The 24887-nt window shown below is 35.9% G+C and overlaps 1 protein-coding gene across 1 annotated transcript in view; it reads left to right on the forward strand.

Annotated features, from left to right (window-relative positions):
* Positions 1-24887, forward strand: part of SPAG16 (sperm associated antigen 16) — an 832484-nt gene that overhangs the window by 387002 nt on the left and 420595 nt on the right. The window contains exon 17 of the mRNA XM_040986437.1: positions 3938-4081. Coding sequence (XP_040842371.1) covers positions 3938-4081 — 144 coding nt within the window. The remainder of the gene's footprint in view (positions 1-3937; positions 4082-24887) is intronic.

A 24887-nucleotide genomic window follows, 5' to 3' on the forward strand; every position in this document is an offset into this window, starting at 1 on the left:
TTTGCTGGTAAGGACTATAATTTTATTTAAACTGTGTAATAAGAATTGTTGATGTTTGTAATACACACATAAATAATATGCTCTGAAAGATTCATGCTAAGTAATTAAAATCAGCTTCAAAGCCAGACCATCATGGATTCAAAGTTGGCCTCCATCCAATTCCAAATGTGAGCTTGAGCAATTTACATAATATCTGAACCCCTGTTTACTTAGTTATAAATTAACAGTTCTGCTTGCACAGTCATATACTTGGCATTTAATCACTCACTCATGTATTTGACAAGAATTTATTGAATAGCTACCACGTGCCAACCACTTTTGGGGTTGAGTACACAAGGAAAAAGACACACACATGATGTAAACTCTTACTCTCATCAGCTTTCATTTCACTTATTGGGAGAATGAGCATATATGGTACAGAGTGTGGGGTGTGCTTGGTTTATTAAACAATGCCAGGTTAAATTACTGTTAATGAGTGATGATGATTGAAGCCGTGGCTTAGAAGCACCAGTGTTGCATTGTAAAGTTGTTTCCTTTGAATGGCAAAGTTAGAGAATGAATGTTTCATGTGTTGGTTTACTTCCCAAATAATTACAATGGTGGAGGATCGGTCAGGCTGAAGACAGGAGTCTGGAACTCCATCCTGGTTTCCCATATGGAGCAGAGGCTGACATATTCTGCTGCTCTCCCAGGCATGTCAGCAGGGGGCAGGACTGCAATAGAGCAGCTGGGAGTTGAATTGACGCTGACATGGGATACTGGTATTGCTGGCAACAGCTTATCATACTGTGCCACAACACTAGCTCCTGGTGCACGGCTCTTGACATATATGTCCCATTTTAATTAAGTCTCACCATCTGAAGTGAGATTTACAATGCTTGAATCTTTATCATTGTGAGCCATATTTGCTATATAAAGAGTATTGCCCTCATAAATGCTGAAAATGTTTCTTTTAAAAATGGCAACTTTTACTTTATGGGATAGAAAGGAGAGGAGGGAGGAAGGATACAGAAAGTGGATCATACTGTGTTTTAGCAGGAAGCAAGATGTGAAATAGAGGTGCTCAGGCTTGAATGAGGAACTTTGTAGTAGATGATGCCAGTGCGTTCTTACTGCTGTGCCAAATGCCCGGCCCTGAAAATATTTCTCTTCACTTAGAGAACATTTCTTTGAGGAATAGAAAGCCTATGCCTGACTGAAATACATATTTCACCACCAAAGTTACTTATTTATATATTTGTACATTTATCTATCCAGGACTTACTCTCATGGTTTCAACAACTTAAGATCACTCTCAAAATATTGCAAGGAATATTTCAGAAACAAGCACTTTATAAATTTTACATTGCATGCCATTCTTCCCCATTTTCTTGGGACGTGCATCACTCTTTTGCCCACCCTGTGCATGTGACACTCACATTCCATGCCTGCCTGTTGTTCATTTAGTGCTCAGCTCAGCAGATGGGCTGTTTCAGTGCCACAGTGTCTGCACAAGGAGTTCTCTTTGTATGTAGTCATGCTGGTACCTAAGATGCCAAAGAGAAATGACAGAGTGCTTACTCAAAATGAGAATGGGATGTGATAACATGACTAAAGGACAACACACAAACAAAAAGACCCTGTATGCTTATGTCCCACATGTAAGGGGTAAGTATGCATCTTCAGTCTGAAATTGTAATGAAAGCAGACAGACAAAAACCTGCAGTTTTACGTTGACACTTCAGGTTTTAAAAGTACGGCCATAGTGTGTGACAAACTCCTAGTTAAGATGAGAGCAGCGTCAAATTCATGGAAGACATCAACAGAACAGGTGTTCTATGTATTACCATTGTCCTATTTCGTTATTAGAGGTCGTTGATCTTTACTGTGATTAAAACTTAAGCTATATGTTGTCATGTACATTGCAAAAATATAGCTTATGTAATATTTGGTACTATCTATAGTTTTGGGCATATCCTGCGGATTTTGAAGCGTACTTCTCCAAATATTGGAGGACCCACTGAGTGTGCCTTTTGTCTGTATATCCATTTTCCATCCACCCATCCATTTATCCATTCACAAAAATCAGTGTTACAAAAGAAATGCAACTATGAAACCACAGAAGGTGATCCGGTGGATCAGCCCACAATTAATGGAGTTAGCAGTTGCATGGTGCAGCAGAAGACCCTTGTGTAAGGAGTCGGGGGTGTCAGGGAAATGCTTCCAAAAATGTTTTACCATGGATGGCTTTGTGTTTGTATTCCCCTTAACTTTTACAAATAGCTCCCCTCACAAAAGCCATTTTGGAAACTTATCTTTCAAAGTTCATAAAGACGTCAATGATTTTACTTATCTTCACTTACAGAGGGTGATTTTTCATCTAGTCAAGTGTGCATGTGTCTGCCAACAATGCTATACACCAACATACATCATACTCAGTAGCTTCAAGGATTTGGTTTGCCTTCCTGTGTGTATCTGAATACAAAATTCATTTCAATGTGACATTAGTTTTTTACTTCTCATGTTTTTCTTCTAATTAAGTTCCATAAATGTATCCTCATTTGAGCCGTAATAAATTTCCTTCTTGAATTGGTCTTTTGAAAGTCACAAACCAATGTTATGATGAATTGCAAAATGAATTATTCCCCTTCCTCTGTTTATTTTGAGAAACAAGGGGTAGAATTTAAAAATGTCACTCTTTCACTATATACAACGTCATGCTCCTAGTGGCTAAATGAATGTGAGTTGAATGCTTGCAACACTGGCTCTGGAACCTCTTAAAGAAAATTATAATCTCATTTGAGAAACTGATTTGCAGTTCATAATTTGGAAAGTTAGTAATTTTATTAAAAGAGATGAAATGTGTGTGTGTGTGTGTTTTCATGTAAGCCCAGTCTTACCATGGAGGAATGGGTTATAGTCATGATTCCTTTGAGAAATTAATTTTCTGGAGACCATAATGTAGGAGAAAAAAAAACAGGCCATTCATAAAATGGATTAAGGAATAAATGTGTGGTTGCTATATTTAGGTCATTATTTGTTTCATTGTAGAAATGGGTAAATGTCTTTCAGTTTAGGTGGCCAAATTAAAATTGAACAATTTGTTACTAATGTTTAGGCTGACATTTTAATAGGTACTTAACATTGGATATATTTGTTCTTGTTACTTTGTAATAAATGAAGGGAATATGTGAAACCCTATATAAATATGATAAAGTATACCTATAGCTAAAATATTAGACATTAACCTTTCAGAATAGGTTAGGCCCAATATTTAAATAGGAACAATGAGGAGAGTATGATTCAAATAGCAGTGCTTAATGTATTAGTCATTAATTTTACATGCTACTTTCTCATTTCCTTCTTTGCTTTTGTAAAGTGGAAATTGCCTTATGCGTCTTGAATCCATTGCTGTAATCTCTATATTGTGTATTGACTAAGCCAGTTTAAGTGGGGTATTAGCACACAGTTTTCGCTCCTTTGCTTTGTACCGGGAGTTGTTCATGGAGTTAATGTTTCACTTATCGTATTTATTATAAAACTATGATAATGTGGCATGCTTCATTATCTTTTTCTGAATAACTCCTGATTTAAGGCAGACTACAATCTGAAAATAATTCTATGTATTCAGCATGAAAACTGGCCCAAGTGCCCTAACATAAAGATCATTGGCATAATTTGTGCCGTCTAATGTGAAAACTAGAGTTCCTATTCTGAAAACATTAACAGATGTGTACAATCTCTTAAACCAACCACTGAATCGTTCAAATAAAGAATCTGTGACCTGGTGCCATTGTTTTAGATTGATGGCAATCGGATAGCTGTCATCGTTAGAGGTGAAGCTGAAAGTAGCATCTATTTCTTCTAACTTGTAGACCAGCTCTCAGAAAATGGTATCATCAGTGTCATTTCATTGTTCCACATTCTTATGCTCTGACTTCTCTATCTCCTTGTGCAGTATTGCAGTGCACCCCCATGATGACATCTTTGTCACTTGTGGTGAAGATCGCCTCTGGAAGATAGTGGGCATTCCGAAAGGCAATGTGATTCTCACAGGACTGGGCCACATTGATTGGCTTTCTGATTGCTGCTTCCACCCCAGGTCAGTGCACAGCAGCCCCAAGGCTGCACTTCTTGCCATACTTTGATGATACTGGTTTCTGCAACCATGCATCTGCTATTGAATTTCAAGATGTGTAAATAAATGTTCTGTTGGCTTTCAGCATATTGTCTTTAGGTGGATGGCCTTTGGTGTTTAGTACATGTGACTTATTCTACTTGCTGATATGTTTAACAAGGACAGTAAATTATTCAGGTCAAACATTATTCATGCTACCTGTGCTCACAAACCCTTACAAGACACATGGATTTCTGGCCTATAATGTATGCCACTGTTTACTTTGTTCATATTAATCTCACACATTTTCCTTGTAGAATTAAGTTTACTGCTAGAAAGGATCAAAAAGCAGTGATCAATTTCTATAAAAATCGAAACACTTGAACTACTACTAAAGAGAAGAAAGCAGCACTGGAAACCATGAGTTCAGACTTCAGTGAAAGACACTGTTCAACACAGATACACTGCCTCCTGTTGTGGCAAACTCTTCACTCTTCCTTGTGGGCATCTTCAACTTGTGCTTTTCTGTTATTTGTTGTTTTGCTTTTATTTGCCAATCTATTGGGTCTGCTTCTTTCTAATTGGCCTAATCTCTTCTGGAGACTCATAGCTCTTGATAAGATTCCTAAACCTTTCCTTACAAAGCTTCATTAGGAGAATTCCATATTGATTCATTTTGCTTTGCAAAAGCCCCTTCCTTTAGTCATCTTCATTTTATCTTTGTTATGAAGGTCAATTAAATTTACTTAAGAAAATAAATGAAATTAGTCATACATTTGTAAGTTAATGACCACAGCGGAGATTTTATTAGTTTTAATTTTTGAGTATCTTCCCAAGGTATAATTCATGTTTAAAAGAAATATGTAGAATTAATTTATGAACGTGTAGTGCATCCCATATCTGGCATACAAATAAATAGAGCCACCATCTCACTTGTCCCAAATGTAACCCATCTTACAGGCAGAGGCAGCACAATTAAATCATAACCTATCATTTATGAAGCAACTGGGCATCCTCATCTGATTTTGATAATGCCTGGTTACCATGACAGCCAGCGTTTCAGAGGTTTTCTCATTAGTAGTTGACCACAAATGATTCTCTTAATAGAGTTTCCTGTCTTCATACTCACTTACTAAAATTAAAAATGAGGTGAGATTCATCACTATTTACATTTGTACTTCCTTGGTAGAATAACAGCAAAATGCCGCACCATTATTTGTTTTGTTTCAGCTCATTAAGTAAAAGTAACGGAAGAGAGTACATTTTATGATAAGTGCACTTTAAGTGTGAAATACTGAATAGTGGATATTTTTTGTGCAATTAGACACAGAAGAAATGATTTATGGAAACTGTAAAACTTAGAAGGAACAATGGATGAACATGGACGAAATGACTTAAAGTCTGAAAGTTTGTGTTTCATTTTGCAACATATTATGTTTAATGTGTGCTTTCTTAGAGAAGATATTATATATTTCATGTGTATGCATATTTGTATGTCATGTGAGTAATGTATGTATGTGTGTATATAATGTGTGTAAACATAATTTTGGAAATTAATGTTCACACATTCTAAATTTTTATTGTTGTACTGATTTATAAGTTGACTAATGCATCTGGTTAAGAAAAAAAGTATTATTAAAATTAGCATTTTCCCTATTTAGATTGCATGAGGCTATTTCAAACATGTCACAGAAAATGGGAGGAAAATAATATGTAAGGTTAAATTTATACATAGGAGTTTTCAAATAGAGAAGATACAAATTATGAAAGAAACTTTGAATGAATATCAAATATTTTACCACCCAAATAAAATTATGTGTAAATTCCACTTTCTATGCAGATTTTACAGTACCATCTTGTATTTCATCTTAGTTTAAAATGGAAACACATATGACCTGTTGTGATGACTTAGAGGCTAAATCCTCCCCTTGCACACCTGGGATCCCATATGAACAGTGGTTCATGTCCAGATGCTCCACTTTCTATCCAGGTCCCTGCTTGTGGTCTGAGAGATAAGTAGAGGATGGCCCTAAGCCTTGGGAACCTGCACTCACATGGGAGATGTGGAGGAAGCTCCTAGATCTGGCTTTGAACTGGCTCAGCTCTGGCTATTATGGCCACTTTCTGGGTAGAGCAGCAGATGTGAGATCTTTTTCTCTATATCATCTTCTCTCTCTGTGGATCTGCATTTCCAATGAAAATACATATGTGATGTATTAATCTGTAGTTGAATATAGTTCATGCATAAGGTCACAGACTTCCCTGGAAGCCAGCTATGGCATCTGGTGGATATTTGTTCTCTTGGAAAAAGCCCAGGGTAAACACAATATGTACTTAAATTTGTGCACCTGCATTGTTTCTCTTTTAGGAAAAATAAATTCATATTTTTCTTATTTTTTAATCCTGGGCTTTCATACTTGAATGATTTGTATGCCTTCCAACTACATACATGACTAAATACTGTAGACCACTTGTCTTTCATACTTGCATGACATAACTCAGGTTTTGTTTAGGGGTAAACCTTACTTAATGTGAATATGATTACCTTGACTGGCACAAACTGGTCTCTACTGTCCTGTTTCTCTTATAAATGACAAGTAGTTGGAGATGGCCTAGGCGCAAGTGTTTGGGCCTCTATACTCATGTGGGACACTCTATTGAAAGTTGGCCATTCTTGCCCTCTGGGAACTTAACCAATGGGTGGAACACTTCTGTCTCTGTAGCTCTCTCTCTCTCTTCTTTTTAAACTGTTTATATAAAGGGAATAGGTTTAAAGCATACAGTTTTAAGAACCTAATGATACTTCTTAATCTTCTTAAGCCCTCCCTCATCTCTCTTTTCATTTTTAATGATGACATACTTTCAAATTACTTTATAATCACATTAATCCCCCACTAAATAAAGAATTCAACAAGAAGTAACTGGAGGAAAACTATTCCTCAGGAATACTAACAAAAGCTATTAAAGATAATCAAATATCAAGATGTCAATTTCATGCATACATTATGTCTTTTTTCTTATGTGTGCACTACAGTTATCAAAATTCGGAGACCAAATGGTATTTTTTTTTCCTGGAACTGGGTTGTTTCACCAAGCGCAGTTATCTCCTCTTGGCTCTACTGTGTTGTGATAAACAGGATTTAATTAATTTTTTATGTCTGGTAGTGTTGACTTTTGAATAAGCAAATTAATAATATCTTTGACAATTATATAGAACTTGGCATCTACGTCTCTTAAGACATGTATCTTTTGCATGTTATGCTGAATTTAATGTATTTGAATTGGCCAGCAGAACGTGTTTTGCAACAATCAGGAATCAAGATTTACCCAACAAGTGCCAAATCTGCATCCCATGGGTCACATGAGGAATAGGTGCTCACAGGGATTAGATAAAATGGAGAACATAAAATGTAGCAGATGAAAATGAATGTGTGGATATTGTTCATCTAGCCTATCACATGTCTGTAGAAGGCAAATAATAATTTTTAGCAAAGCTTTTTTCTCAGTAAAAGTGGCCACGTATCTTCTTTAATTATAATGAATATTTAAACCAGTGTCCTTTTAATATATTTGAAATTCAAAAATTTAAATGAATATTGGAAACTTACCCAAATCTTATACAGATGTTATGCAAACTGTGTGCAAACTATATGCAAACTGAAGGCAATTCAACTCTTTTACAAAAGTCCCCATGTCTATTTTCTTTTAAAATAGTATCGTGCACACAACTACTCATTGCCATGCGCTATTTACAATTTATTCTATTTATATCTATAATTTAAAGTTCCTTAATAGCACTTGTAGATCAAGACACTTTTTAGGGATGATGCTTGTAGACCCAGAGTTCCTTTGCTGCATAACTTGTTACATATTTGCCACTAGATGGTGATCATACATTGATAAGGCAAAGCAGCTTTTGGAATTACTTGGTGAATTGATGAACTGGTTGCTGAATGTGATTAATCAGTCACTGAAATGGGTGGCCAAATGGAGAAATGCAGGGAACATGCACTGATACTATATTTGCACTGCTAAAATAGCAAAATTAGCAATAACACAAAATAGGTACATAAATTTACCATATTGTAAAGGCAGAGATTGTATTCTAGAAGACTAATATGCAGTATCAGGTGGCCTATATTAGAATCTTAGGTTTATATTTGTTCATCTTACCAGTTTTCTCATCTTTGAAATAAGAACAGTGAAGATGCTTTGCAGGTTGATTGTGAAAGCTAAATGTTATAATATTTGAAAAACGCAAAAAATATATCTGGCTTGTATATGATCAATACACATTACTGTTTTTAATTCGTTGATGAAGGAACTTTGCGAACTTAGTGATAGCTCAAAGTTATCTACAAAGAACTCTTCTCTTCCTTTTTTTTTTTCCTGAAATATTTTTTTTAACTGCTTGCTCTTTATTCTATGGCCAGGCTGTGAATTTTCCAAAACTTCCTGCTCTTTCTTTTACTCCTGATTTTCACTTTAAAATTTTATAACAACAGCTACCATCACTCAAGAACATTACTTCCTTGGAATTCCATCCATCAAACCAGTACACCATCTTAAGTTCAACCCCTGCACAAAGTCTCAGATATTAATACAATAAGGACCAATTCTTTGTAACCTTTCAACAAGGGTGGCCTTTTGTCTAGTTCTCACTAGAGCTTCATTTCCACTTGAGACTTCATCTGTGTGGCCTTTGCCCATTTATATCAGTCCCTCAGCTCCTAAACCTATACAAGGATTACTCATATGAAGCAGTTCACAGTATTTCTATCTTTCTATATCCTACTCCAAATACTTTTTTTTTTGGTAAAACAATTCCAAAATCTACTTTACATCTTAAATATCATTAATTATAATGCCCCATTCCTGGCACTACTATTCTGTATTAGGTTTTTTTGTCACTATAATTAAATATATGAGACAAGCTACTTATGAAGAAAGGAATAAAGGAATTTGACCCTGGTTTTGACGGATCAAAGCCCATTCAGATAGAATCTCTCAGTCTGATTCAGGCAAATATGTAGTCAAAGCCTTTTCTGAGACAGTGCCCCCAAAGATGCAAAGATCTTCCATAAGACCTTCCTCTTGAACACAGTAATTGAGTCATATCTCTCTGCTCCTCTAGCATCATCATTACACAACTTTGAGACATAAATATGCTCATTATTTAGGAGCCACATCTTATCAAAACTATGACACCAAGCTCCTTAGGAAAAGTGCTGCAAAACCATCAAGCACTAATTAGAACCATAGAAAGTCTGTGTCTTAGTTCTCATCTATTAAATAAGAACATAGTTATAAATTGAAAAAATATGAATGTGGAAAAGATGTGTTTATCTAGTTTTTCTTAGGCTTAAATGTATATACTAAGACTGTGTCAAACTGAACAGTTTTCAGAGCCAAGAAAGATAATTCTACGTCACTTATTTTCTGTTTGTTATTTTTGGTTTTAGAATAACATGTGTTTTCTTTTTCCTTTTTTTTTTTCTTGAGGTGGCAAAGACCAGTAAAGTTACTTTGAACCTCCAGAGTTTTGTTTTGTTTTGTTTTGGTAAAGAATGTAAAACATGAAAGTTGACCTCCTATATCCACATACACATTTTGTTACCATTGGCCCTTGCAGACTAGCTGTGGGAAGCAACAACAGTTTCATATCAATGTTTTTTTTTCCTATTAATAAACCAGTCAAAACTAAATTACGCTTCTGGTATAATATGTGAATCTTTTCCTATGCCTGATAACTGCTCTGAGTTGGGAATGTCAGTTGGATGTTCAGTTCCTCAATGCTTGGGTGTTCTTCATGTGACCGCAGCTCACTGTGTATCACACAATGTATTCCGTAAATGAAAGCAATGGGATTCATGGCTTATGCAATTCCACCAGGTTACGTTTTATCATGAGTTGCTGTGTGAGGGAGAAATAGAGCTGGCGGCAATCTGTTGAACCTAGCTTCTAACCTTCTGAGTTCAACTATGAACTGTCACTAAATGTACTTCTCCAAAAAGCCTCATGTTCTATCTTGCCTATGAAAACTATCTATTTGTTTATGTAATGCTGAAAAATACTTTGTGAAGGCTCTTTGCAACTATATCATGTAACTAATTTGAAAAAATATGAGTAACCCTTTAATCATAATTATGAAGAAATGAATTCAAATTTCATACCATGATGAAGATGCCAATGTACACTTCCTGTAGATGTGGCGATGCTGTGCTCTTTCCTGAGTCGTGGAGTTAGAGCTTTCATAATCCAGGTCTCAGTAGACATTTTGCCAGGATAACTCTGACATGTCCTTGTTAGTTAACACTATTCTACTTTACAATAGCCAAAGAGGTGTATGATGGCTTCTGTTCTTAATATAATTTTTCACATTCATGTGAAGAATCCAAGCATTGAGAGTAAGTCCATGTTTCTTAATTTTTCTAATTTGTCCAATTCTAAAAGTAATATATGATCAGAAAATAGTTAATATCTGCCATATCTCACCGCTCAGTGAAATACTATTTTCTTAACAGCATCTTGCAAAGTGATTCTAGCTTCATATACATTTTCAGAGTTTACAGCCTTTATATTTAAAGAAAAAATTAAAGGGTTTATTTTTATTGGAAAGGCAGATACACAGAGGAGAGACAGAGAGGAAGATCTTCTGTCTGCTGATTCACTCCCCAACAGCTGGAGCTACACCGAACTGAAGTTAGGAACCCAGAACCTCTTCCAGATCTCCCATGAAGGTGCAGGGTCTCAAGGTTTTGGGTCATCCTCGAGTGCTTTTCCAGGCCACAGGCAGGGAGCTTGCACAAGATGGGAAGTGGGGATGCTGGGATTAGAACCGGCACCCATATGGAATTGTGGGTGCAAGATGAGGACTTTAGCTGCTAGGCTATTATGTCTGAACCAACAGCCACTTTAGTTAGCTGTTTAATGGTGATACCTAAATTAATAGTTCTTTCATAGCAGATTTTTAAAGAATTGTAATTGCTTAATATTTGACCAGTTAGTATTATAGAGGGCAATTTAGAAGGAATTGTTCTCTAGATCCAGCTGTTTTAGGTAAAGGACACCTTGAATGTTGACAGAAACGGTCATGCACAGAGCAGCTACGATGTGTTGGGTATAGTGATCATAAATGGTAGTGACAATGCTTCATCTTTACTGTGGTGGCCTCCTCTGTAATACATGGGAGTACCACGTTCTTGACTTCTTTGTAGTTGATTTGAGGCCATAACAATGCATTTCAGCCAGTTGAATTTGTGATGAAATGTGAATGAAAATGACATTTCCAACTCTTTGGCAGATGGAAGAACAGAATTGACTGCCTTCGTTTATCTCTTTCCTTGCTTTAGTTAAACACAGGATAGTGGTATAACTTTAGGATGAATCAGGTCAGCTTCTGCTGAAATCCAATATGTTTGTGACAAATCAAGATATCTTTATTGTATTAAGACTGTAGGATTGAGTGGCTGTCTCTTGTAGCTGTTATTGTCAGTCTTCACCTAAACAAGTAATTTATGTGTCATAGGTAAAGAAAGGCACTTGGAGACATTGCTCAAAAACTTTTTTTGAAATAGTCTAGTTGATAAGAAATGTTTAAAATCAGCAGTTGTATCTATAGCAATAAATCTTGTAACTTTTCAAAAAGATTTAGTTATCTCTGGAAAGGTAGGTATACAGAAAGAAGGTGAGACAGAGAGACCGTCCACTCACTGGCTCACTCCCAATATGGCTACAATGGCTGGAACTGGGGAGATTCGAATCCAGGAGCCACGAATTCCTTTGAATATCCCACGTAGGTTCAGGGTCTCAGGTGTTGGGTCACCCTCTGAGTCTTTCCCAGGGCATAAACATGGAACTGGATCAGAAGTGAGCAGCTAGTACATGGGCTTGCACTCATATGGTTCTAGTGCTTGCAGTGGGGAGGATTAGTCTGTTGGCCACTGTGCTGACTCTTGTAACTTTAACTTCTCATGCCTCATTTACTTTGTTGAAAATAACGATGACACACTTTTTAAGCTTTTGTGAATTTTTTATATGTAAATCTCCATAAAGCAAATTGTATAGTAATGAGATCATAGTAAACATGTTATTACAATAGTGCTTTTTGCTATAGTTTGGCAAAAATCAGATTCTAAGCTATGTCCGGTTACCTTGAAAGCCGGTGTTGCCTCTAGGTCTTTTGGCCTATCTCTTTCCTTCTAGTGAGAAATTAAACATCTGGGGAATACTGTAAGTTTATTAATGGCCAGGTCTATTACTTACCTGTCAGAGAGCAATGGCAAACAGTGAGTTAACCAAAACATTGAGGAAATGAGTAAATATTTTGCAAGTAGAGTAAACACAGTTGAAGATACTAACTAATAAACATGTCCACTTTCTCGTATATTCCTGGTAAGAATATTGCAATGATAAGGAAATATGTAATACGTACTTTTCCCATGGAATCTGTTACTTCTGATATGCCTTCATCAATGGAACCCAAAAGCAAACATTTGCCTTTATTTTACATAAAACCCTAAAATAAAAAATCTTATGGATAATATCACACCAATAATAAATTTTATTCAAAACTAGTAGTAAGAAACACTTCCAGAATGACAGAATAAAGACTTTGAAAAGTACATCACATAGAAGTAGAGAACACTAAAAAATAAATCGTGAAACACTTTTTTTTTTCCTGAGTTCCAGAATTGCAATTACCCAAGAAAAATACTGAATCTGAGAATAAATAATTGGGAGAGGGAGAGGTTAAAACTTCCCATTCCTGAATGGAAAAAAAAAGTAGAGAAAAATATCCATTAATATCCATTATAGATTTTGAAACTATTGCCACGTTTCACCACATATGGATTAGCTGGCCTAAGGGGCTAGGGCAAGCACTGAGCAAAGACAGACTGAGCTGTAAACTCCCAGAGTAATAAAGGTGTTTCCCAACATGCAATAAAGTCAGCTTGCCAAAGACTAGATGAATTATTGATTCTAAGCATTAAATCACAAGCTGTCCAATCATTAGCTTGCCATTAAGCTAATCTAGTAGAAACTTGTATGGCCACATGTAGCATTGAATACAGACTTATGGGGTCACTTCAAAAGTAACAACAGCAAGAAGAAACCACAGCAAATAGCAGAAATAAGCCCTGGAGAGAAGGAATATGATTTTCACATTATAATACACAAAATATCAGGTTTTCAGCAAGGATTAAAGTAGAGAACATGAAAAGAATGAGGATAACATGTAAAACCTATTAAAATGCTATACCACATGACAAGCTAGCATTGCAGCTGTATGCAGATTGGATTAAGATTTCCAGCTGCGTGACATTCAGATAGGGAGATTATCCTGGATTATCCACACGGGTCTGCCTAATCAAAGAGGTTCTTTAAGTGTGGAAGACGAAGGTAGAACAGTCAAAGTTAGAGTGGAATGTTATGAGAAAGGTGTTCTCCTTTCCTCTAAGATCTGAACAAGGATGTCCAATATAATTCTGAAAGAGTTAGCCAGAGCCATTAGGAAAATGAAGTCAAGGAAATGCAAACTATCCCTGTTTGCTGATGACTTGACAGTTTTTTATATATGAAAGAAAAGGACACCACCAAAGGACTATTACTTGTGATGTGATGATTTGGCAAAATTGCAGGACATAAAAACAAAAAAAAAGTCAGTTACATTTTAATATACCAAAACTTATCTGAGAACTTAAAATCTAATTGTCAATAGTTACCAAAAAAGTAAATGCAATGAGATAAATTTGAGAATGTAAACTATTTCTACTAAAATAATTTATATATTCATTCCATTCTCATCACAATTCTAAGGAATTTTTTCCAAAACTAGAACCGACAATAATAAAATTGTTGAAATTCCAAACAGCAACAAAACCTAAGGAAAGAACTTTTAAACAGTGAAAGCAAAGATGGGGGCATTAGAAGACTGCATTTCAAGACATACTGTAGGGCTGTTATAACCAAAATATCATGTTACTATCATAAAGGTAGATAAACCAGTGGATCAGAACAAAACCCACAGAAATAAATCCACACATATTTAACCACATAATATTTGACAAACATGCCAAAAAATATTTCTTGGATAGATGGCGATTCCTTCAAAAAATATTGGGAAAATTGAAATTCTACATGTAGAAGTTTGGAACTAGACCCCTTATCTTACACTTTACACAAAATTGAAGTAACAGTGCAACAGAAACCTAAAATCAAGACAAACTATCAAGCTACTGAGGAAAGCATAGGGGTACCATTGCAAGAGATAGGCATACACAAAGACTTCTTAAATAATATCCAGAAGCAGAAGCAATAAAAGTAAAAATAGCAAATGCGATTCTATTGAATGAACAAGCTTCTGCACAATTAAGGAAATAATAAATGGACAGTTGATTGGGAGCAAACATTTACATAACATGCAGAAACAAAAGAAATGAGGCCCTGGATATATAGAGCTTTAAAGAAATTCCTAACCAGTCCAGTTAAGAACTGTGCAAAATATGTACATAGAAATTTTAGAAAGAATGGAAAATAGCCAGCAGACACAGGAGAAAATGCTTAGGCTTAATAGAAATTAAGCATCCTTTCAATTGCATTAGAAGTGATATTACCCAACGAACAAATGCTAATAAGGTTGTAGAGAAGAGTATTCCCTTCAGTGTTGGCGAGTGCAAATCAATACAACCACTGCTTAAAATCTGGTGAAGACTTCTTATAAAACTACAAGTGGATCTGTCATAAATCCTACTTCTTGGGATGTACACAAAGAAAGGGAAATTGTCATATAGTTGCACCACCAGTATTTATGGTATCCCAATTTTGTGACAGAAAAGATAGGAAAACCATTTAGATAGCAATCACCTTATGACCAGATCAAGAAACTCTGCTGCTTATACACATGATGCAGTAGTGCTCAGCCATAAAAATGATGACATTCTAATATTTGCAATAAAATGAATGGAATTAGAGATGGTTTTATGAACTGAAGTGAGCCAGATGCACAATACAAATATGGTCTCTCCTATATGTGTAAGTTGCTATTTAGGATATTGAAAAACAAACAAACAAAAAAAAAACAAAATGAAGAGCTTCTAGAAGGAATCAGCTTTTCCAATATTTTGACTTCAACTTAGTGAAACTTATTTTTGTCTGTGGCCTCCATGGTTATAATGTATTCACAGTATTTTATGTCACTAAGTTGGTGGCAATTTGTGAAAAACCAATACCCTATGTTACAGAACAATTTTTATTGATATAAAAAGAATGGATTTTCACCATTCATATGTATATTTCCAAAAGACACCCCAAATTCCCTTCTTTCCCTGCTCTTCCAACCTCCTCCCTCATTCCTTTGCTCCTCCTCTAAAATTTATTCCTAAGTGTTTTTCTTATGGGATTACTTTCTTAAATTTCAAATTGCTCAATACTAGTGTTGAGAGAGATTTTTTTTCTACTGTTTAGTATCAATGTGCTACCATGTTATTTTTATTATTTTTAGGGGGTTTAACTTTTCTGTATTTAACATCATGCCATTTTTCTCTTAACAAACGGAGTTATGTTTGTTTGAAAAGCAGATTGACAGACAAGAAAAGACAGCAGTAGAGACAGATATTGCAAGACCTATTGATCTTCCACCCTCTAGTTCACTCACCAAATGCCAGTCATTACAGATAAAGGCTGAAGCCGGAAACCAGGAACACCAGCCAAGTCTATATCCTCAGGCCATTTCTAAATAGGATTTTGTTGTTCTTGAGCTTCTTGTGCTCTTTTGTGTATTCTTGATAGTAATCCTTTATCAGATGTAGTATTTACAAGTGCCCTATCTCCTCCTCTCTTTTCACCTTGTTGTGTGTTTGCTTTGCAGAAGCTTCTTGATATAATCCTATTTGTTTATTTTGGCTTTTGTTGCCTGTGCCATTGGGATCTAACTCAAAAATCTTTGTCGAGGCTGATGTCTTTCAGTGTCTCCCCTATGTTTTCTTCTGATAATTTGATGGTTTCAAGCCTCAGGTTTAGAGCCTTGATCCACAGTGAGTTGATTATTTTTGTTTAAAGGATATGCAGTCGGAGACTTGTTTCCTACTTTTACATGTGGAGATACAGTTTATTTAACAACATTTGTTGAAGAGACTATTCTTTGTATAGGGTTTGATTTTATTTATTTATCGAAGAGTTGTGCTGAATACAAAGGCCATAAAGTAGTCAATATTTTCTAACCAATAGATCAGCGGTTGAAAACAGACCAATCACTATGCTGGTTACATGTCTTCTGTTTTTTTGTGCTTTTAAATGTATGACCATTCTTTTTCCATCCAATTTGGCCACTAGTTCATTTTTCACAAAAGACAATGAAAAGATGATAGAGAGAAAGCTTAGATGGGGAGATGGGGAAAAGCAACCACATGGACAAAATCAACTGTTACCTTGTTCTAGATATAATCTTATAATTGTAAAAGAGAGGATAGCAAACTTCAACTTGTAGAAGATAGCAGGTTCTGAGTTTGACAATTATTTAATTAGCTGAAATAATTTTTATAATATTAACATAATGGCTTACATATGAAAGGTTATCCCTAAAATACAAACAATAAAATAGTAATGCACCCCTTCTATTCTAGAATAGATCATTATTGTTCTTTTATTTTCTGGTTTTGGTGGCATTTATATATATATATGTATATATGTATATATATTTATAAAGTTATATTTTAAATATATACAGTTTTATTTTACTTCAGTTTTCTATAAAATAATAACATTTGCTGTGTAATGTGATTTACTGCTCATTTGCACTTAGCATTAAATTTGTAGCAGATTCTATACTACTAAATATTCTTATAAACATGTTTTTCAGTGGCTACATGTTGTGATGTAGCGAAATTTTTTATGTTTTTGAGAATAGTAATGGATTCACATTCTATTATACAGATTATCCATAAGTAATTTATTTTATTCCTAAACTTCTACACATATTTTATAGAATTTATCTTACAATGCAAAAATCCAGGCAAGATTTAATGTTGCAAAACAATATCATAGAAAGGAGCTGGGAATATTGCACACTATGTACAGTCTGCAGGCTACACAGCTCTCAAAGAATCAAGACGGCACAGTGGCAGAAACTGCAGGTTAAGGCCAGGAGCCTGGACTGTTGAGTGACTGTTCAGTGGACTGGATCTGCTGCTTCAGCTGTGGGTCTTCCTTGATGGTTGTAGAATAGACCATGGCAACTGTGCAAACCACACAGATCCACCCCAAGGTTTCCTTGGAGCAAACGAACACATGGGGATTATCCTAGTAATCACCAGCATGGGGGGTTCAAGATGATGTGCAGAGGCTCAGCTTCTGCCATTGTGCTAAACCCCAAGATGCCCCTCTTGAGGGTTTTGGCAGCCTTATTTCTGAGTCCCGTTCTGAGGCCCAGTTGTTGAACCAGAGTCAATAGTTTCTTGGTGAGATGGGAATCTATGAGAAAACATGCATTTGAATTTGCCTCAGCAGCCTGTCACAGCTGCTGTGCGATGCTTACCACATTGCACTAACCTCACCTTATATTCCGACCTTGCAGCCACTCACTCCAGCTTCCTAAATATGCAATTCCTTGATGTTATGTTGCATTGAGTATTTTGGGAACATGACTTGGCACTTTTCTGTTGTTTCCCACTTTTCTATGTTAGCAAATAGATGTCAGAGTAAGTCATTTTCTGTAATTTAAAAAATTCTTTTTTTTTTTTTTTAATTTTAAGCATCATTTCAAAGCTCTTTTGGTTTGCCAGGGGGAAATGAAGAATAATTGGTCCACATGTGTTGGTTTTCCATTGATCACTTTCTCCTCCTGGAAAGCAGCCTGAAAACTTTATGAGTTTCCTATTTAATCCCCAAAGAGGGTCTGCTTTAGAGGTCCTGTGACTCTTCAGGGGACTCTATTCAGATCTAGAGGGAGCACCTGCTGTTTTAGGCTTGTGGGAGGAGACACTCTTTGTAATGGTAATATACTGTTTGTTACAATGAGCTCTATGAATTCCCTTTATATGAGGATGTCAGGTTGTACTTTTTAGGATCTCTGTTTAGGTGCTTGTTAAAACTGCATTTCTTTTGTAGGAGGAGAGTAATTCAACCTATTATTTTGGAGTATATTAGGTGGATATTCACTGAGATCTTAGACATTTGGTTACTGATTTCTTAGCTTATACATTTATCATATATGCCTTTCCTTGTTTATCTGGTCATTTTAAAAATTGACTTCTTGGTGATACAAGTTGGAAACCTGCATCTATGCCAGCATCTTTCTCAGAATGTCATATTTATCATATTTATCTTTAATAGATGGTTAAAAGTGGACTTTTAGGTCATTCTTACTCTTGATTTTTATATGCGCTAATTTTGTCCTAATGCTATTTCTGTAGGTAAAGTTTCTTAGGTCAAATAGATACTGTCAAAATAATAACTCCAGGAATGGTTAAATGTCATGAGAAACTAACATTTTGCCTCTAGTTAAACAAAGAATCATTCAACTGTATCTAAGCTGTAAATAAATATTAACTTCTATGACCTAACCTTGCTGATTGATGGTCTGATTAGAGAACTCGTGGCAAGTTAACATAGCTTGTTGAAAATTTGGTTGCTGCACAAAACTGGTATACGTCAGAGTTGTCACTTGCAAACGCATTGTAATCTGCTGCCACGAGTCAGTTAACACAGGGATAATGTCTACAAAATATATCTTCAGGTGATTTTGTCATCATGAAAGCATCATGGACCAGCATTTTTATACAGACTCTCTGGTTTATGTTACTACACACCTTAGCTATTTGTATATCCACTCTCATATGCTGTGGATGATGGTCTGAAATATAAGATGCATGACCACTTAAAGGTATTCTAATTGAGAGAACATAACACTTCGAATGACATCAAACCTCAGGTAATGAATCTCTTTTCTATGTCTACAGTGATGTTTGGGTATAAATGTGCCTTTGGGCGTGTCTTTTTAAACAAACATTCACAGCATGGATGATATTATTTTCTACTGCTGTCAAAGAGTACATCAAAATCTATGCACAGTCTTCCAAAGAATTTTCAGTAGCCACGATAAAGTCAGTGACATTATAGAGGCAAGTTTGTATAGGTAGGTGTCATTGCTGAAACATAAACAGGCAAGAAAACCAAAAGTATTAATAATCTAATAAGTATGTTGCAGCTTTCTTTGCAGTGTTACCCTTATCTGAGAACAGCAAACTTTTTTCTTTTAGGATTTATTGGTTTATTTGAAAGGCAGCATTTATTGTGAGCAAAAAACAATAGAAGAATCCATTTTTATGTCTTGGTTTACTTGCTGAATGGCTGGAGTTATAGAGGCTGATGCAGATTGAATCAAATAGCCAGGAATTCCATCAGGGTCTCCTAGGTAGGTTCAGGGGTCCAAGCACTGGGACCATTTTCTCTTGCTTTCAGATGCATAATAGCAGGAAGCCTAATCAGAACTGGAATAGCTAGGACTAGAACTGGTGCCCTATGGGATGCCTACTGCCATCACAGATGATAGTTTGACACTGTGTTACAATGCCAATTCCAAATATTTTCTTAAAGACAATTCACTCACAAGAGAAAACCAATGACAGAGGCTGAAACAACCAATAGCTTTTGTGGGTATCTGATGCAACCAATGGGACTAAAGTAGAACATCCAAAGAGAAACCTATTGCAACAGTTCAATTAAGAATTGAATGAGGCCTATGAACCCTTTCTGATCTCTGAACCCTATAGAATTATCTGAGTGATGCTTCTTTAGTTCTTCAACTCTGTGTGTATGTGTGTATATGTATATGTGTGTGTTATGATTACTTACATTCATTCAGTGTGTTATAATATTACAGCCTGGGTCTCTTGCCAATGCCCTGACTGAGATGATCTGACAAAGGTCCAATCAGGATGGTAGAACAGAACAGTTTTGGTTATAAAGAGATATACTCAGTAAGAGTATTGCTATTGGGAAAGAATGGGAATTTAACATGGCCCAGATTTTTACATTGAAAGATAGGATTTCTGACTCAGACTTTTGAAAATATAAGATAAAAATTTAGGTCATGTAAACATTATCTGCTATGACAGTAATGTGTAATAAACCACCCCATTGTTTTTATAGCTCAAGACAATGGTTATGAAGTCCATGACTCTATAGGTCAAGAGTATAGATTAGGTGTCCCGGGAGCATCAGGTTACAGTAGTGCCTGCATGTATCTGCTTTTGGTCTGAGTCAGCTCAATAGCGCAGCTGGATTGCCTCAACATCGTTCACATGTCCCATCCCTTACCTGCTTCCAAAACACCTCTCACATGGTAGACTAGGCATGTTCCTTACGGAGAAGCTTAGTCACCATTATAAGCAAGCCCAGCTATGATGGAAAACCAGCAGAAATGTGCACATTCTCTCAGGAACTCAATCGCTTCCCCCTTAATTTTATTGGACAAAGACAACAGGAAAGACAAGTTGCATGAAGACAACAGGAAAAGTTGCATGAAGACTACAAAGTTGACAGGATCAAGGGTTTTCATATAGAAAGAAACAACTGAACTCCTCTTTGGGATTGTGTAATTTCATATAAAAAGAGTAGCCATGCATTCAGTTCCCCCCCACCCCCCAGGAGAAAGACCAGTTTATTTCTATTCTTTATTTTCTTAAAGATTCGCTTATTTATTTGAAAGGCAGAGGTACAGAGAAAAGAGTAGGAAATACTCCCTTAGTGTTTGCAACAACCATGGCTAGATCCGAAGACAGGATCTTCATCCTTGTCTGCCATGTGGGTACATGGACCCCGGTACTTGGGCCATCTTCTGGTTTTCAAGGTGTCTTAGCAGATTTATAGGAAGTGGAGCAGCTAGGACTAACACTGGTGACCAGATGCCAGCCCCTCTGTTCTACTTATACAATGTTAATATCACACTCTGATATTCAAAGTATCGTAGTTGGTTGATGAATTATCTGGGAGTCTTAAGTTTAAGGGGGTTTGAGTAGGAATGGATGAACTCATTGAAACTGAATATATGCAAATTGCAGAAAAGTTAACATTAGAGCCAATCAGAGTTATAAGAGAACAAGAGATGAAGATGAAAGAATGGTTCTGTGGAAGTGAGGAGAGTTGCAGGAAAGCATACTAGATGACAAAATCAACATCACAAACAGATGGAATAAGAATTAATATGTCTGTTGCATTTATCAGCTGGAAAGGTCTTGGGCTTACATTTGACAGATTTTTAGAGTGACTTACAAGATAAGAGTTAGAGTCTCATACATTAACACTAATTTATCTTTGAAACCTTTGGTCTGACTCTAGATCTTACATATAAAGCCATAGTGGCTGGATTCTAGGAACTGTGGTCCTCTGAGTACTAACACTCCTGAGATCTGAATAATAAATACAGACACCAAAATTGAAATGTGCATGAACTAACCTAGAGTTGTATTTCTTTGTTAACCATCAATTTTTTCTTCATAAAAAATGGTCTGAGATACATTCATTTATTTTCTTTTTATTACTGTAAATTTTTTCATGTGTTTGGTGATTTTGATTGACATAAAACTCAATAAGGCCTACTGTAGTTCATTAAATATTTAGCAAGACATTATTTTGAAACATTTGGGAAGCTGTGCTAAATCAACCTGTTCCAAAACCTTACTGAGCATATTACACATGACAGCTTTAAGGCTTGCCAAGGTGTTTTTGATAATTGCTCGAACTTTGATGAAGCAAACAAGAAAGTAGCTATTTTCCCAATGGAGAAATTTACTTTATAAAGCTTTGTAAATTAGACATTGTGTAGAAGCTTCAGTCTATAAACAGATGCACCCTTCATGATAGCAAATGACATCAGCTTTTCTGAGTAACAAAACCCACTGTTGAAATGTAAGACTATATCTTATAGTAATTTGAAACTTCAAAGATACCTAGCTAACAACTAAAAGCACAGAAAATGTGACTAATATTAACGTGGCAGAAAAACAGCAAAATGAGAGCAGGAAGAGAGAAGAAATACAAAACTTTCATGTGCTGAATTGTTTTCATGATTGTTACTTAGGCTTTGCAAACCTATTTTGTGAGAGTGGACATTATATTTCCCTTGGGATTTTCTATTTGATTTATTTTGTCAATAAAAAATACCCTTCTTGTGGAATAAGAAATCACATTTAAATGAAATACAGGAGATTATACCACTAACTGAGCTTTTACCTTGACTAATCCAATAGCTTTAGCCAAATATCTCAATGTCAAAAGCATTATAAGTATTCTACAAGGTAAGTCGGACAAAAAGAAATCAATGAAGTATTATATTTGATTAAAATGTTTACTTTCCCCCCTTTTCCAAACTAAATGGCCTTTTCCCTTTTGAATCTTCGTTATGGTTATTGGCTGGCTTTGTTTCCTATCATACTGTAAGGTGTTTCAGAGCTTATTTCTAAGCCATGTGATATTTCTGCTTCTGCATAATTTCAGCATTTGGTCTGATTTCATGTATCACTGAGTTTATTGACAATCTCTGAAGAGATTTGACAAGCCACATTTACATAAAGTGTGCATTTTACTTTAAAAAATGTACCATAATTTTTTTTTTATAGAGAAAACATGTACTTAGAATGTCAGTTCTGTCCAAGATTGCGATAACTAAGCCTTTTCAATCCTTCTGTTCACCAAAGATTCTGACACTGTTAGAAAACTGCAAAAAGTTGGTCTTTCTTGCACCTCAGAGCCTGGGGGTGTTCTGATCCTTCTGTTTGGAGCACTTTCCAATCTATTCTTCCTTACACATTCTGTCTTCAGGTCTGAGCTTTCAAATTTTCTTAAGGACATTTCCCCTGATCCTTCTTGATAAGAAAATCTCCCAGATAACCTTTTTACCTTACACAGGGTTCTTCTCCCAATATCTCTGCTAAGAGCACCCATATTCTCTTCTGAGTTGTGAACTGTTTGAGACATGCTGGAAAACATAATAGCTATTAACATATTCTTAGTATCGGTGGCACTATGAAGCATTTGTTATGTAACTAAGGGTCTAGTTACTGTATTAAGGCTTCATGATTTCATTTGTGGATCACATCACAAACTGCCTGTCCTTTCCCACCTGCTTCTCTTCAGTCTATGGCCTATGCCTAACTGATTTCCTTTATGGTCGGTGCCCCCTTTATAACACTTGTAGCAATCCACCCTACCCAAATCAGTCATTTAAGGTGTTGAGAGGAAATGACACTGTAGCCTAATGTTGAAGACAGTCCACCAATTGATTCTCAGATCTTGTCACAGCCTCTTCTCACCAACAAGAGATAACCAAGAGACTGGTACAAACCATTTGTTTCTGCTCTTGAACTTCTTTGTCTAGTAGAATTTTTAACTTGTATAAAAAAGTAGTAGATTTGACAAGGACATGTCCCAGCTAGTATTATTCAGATACCTCAGATAAAAAGTATGGTTCAGTGATATGTCACATTAGACAGTGGCAAAGCACACAGCAATTTACATCAGATTGTAAACACGTAAAGATTAAAGAACACTTAGTTATGGTTCTTGACTTATTCTGTGAAATACAAATTAACTTTCTAATCATCAATTTCAACAGAATGAAAGCCAATTTTGAACTTTATTTTGACATCCTTCCCCCTTACATTTGATTAACCAGTCCTTAAGAGTTTGAGGTCCCAGCATGTCACAGTGCATTCTTCAATGGGTACACTCCTCAGTGATATTTCCTTTCTTTCAATTTTTCATTAATATCACTGCTTCAGTTATCATTTCATTAATTTTAACATTTACCATGAAAGAATATTTTATTTTTCCTATCATATTAAAAATAGTTTAACAGCTGAGTAATAAAATTCATAGAGTACATCTGTCACAATGAGGTTTCCCATATAAAAATCAGTGGGTTATTTATGATGACAAATGGGGATGTGTACTTCAGATTAACTTGATTTTGATGTGCTATAATAACTTACATGATTTAGGAAAATGACATAGGAGAGCCTATTGCAGATGAATATAGATCAAACAATGTTTCTCCCTTTTTGATGGTTAAAAATAACCCCAAAAATGTTCAATAAATTGCATAACAATTCATTACTAGCTCTAAAAATTAAAATGAATATAATGTCTTGATGATCTTTTAAAAGTGTAGACAAAGGGATTATGATGCAATATTTTAAGCTATTTCTTGTGTCAGCCCTTCTGATCAAAAAGGTGAGTTACATCGTACTACTGCTCAATAATAATATGTAATATGAATATTGAGAGACTGTGTATAATTGGCCCTGAGCCCCTGCCTGCTGCCCGGTTCACGTGGTCACCGCTTACCTGCCCATGACCTGAGGGACAGTTTCCAGCTCTGTGTGAGAACTTGACCTCTGACATGACTAGAAGGTCAAGAGGAATACATGTGGAACGTGACCTCTGACTGACTAAGGCCAGGGGAATAGATATGCCTTATAGCCAATTACAATGTTTTTGGTTTGGGTGGGGGGACTACAGGAAGACACCCTGGAGCTCTCCCATTCCTTAAACTTTAAAACTTGCACTTTGTGCATAATAAAGCAGACATTCCTCACTAGCTAGTTTTTGGTGGTTTGTAGGGCCTAAGAATACCATCACCTTGCCCTTGATAACCTCAGGACCCTCTGGCAGATTTAAACTCTGACAAGAGAATACATGGGGGAAAAACAGAGAAATCTGTAATAGTAGCTTTTTCCAACTACCATAAATCCATTCCAACCACCGCAGATCCCTATAAGCAGGGAAGGAAAAC

This window comes from Ochotona curzoniae, unplaced genomic scaffold (assembly GCF_017591425.1).
Source record: "Ochotona curzoniae isolate NIBS_2020 unplaced genomic scaffold, NIBS_Ocur_1.0 contig_4514, whole genome shotgun sequence".
Lineage (NCBI taxonomy): Eukaryota > Metazoa > Chordata > Mammalia > Lagomorpha > Ochotonidae > Ochotona > Ochotona curzoniae.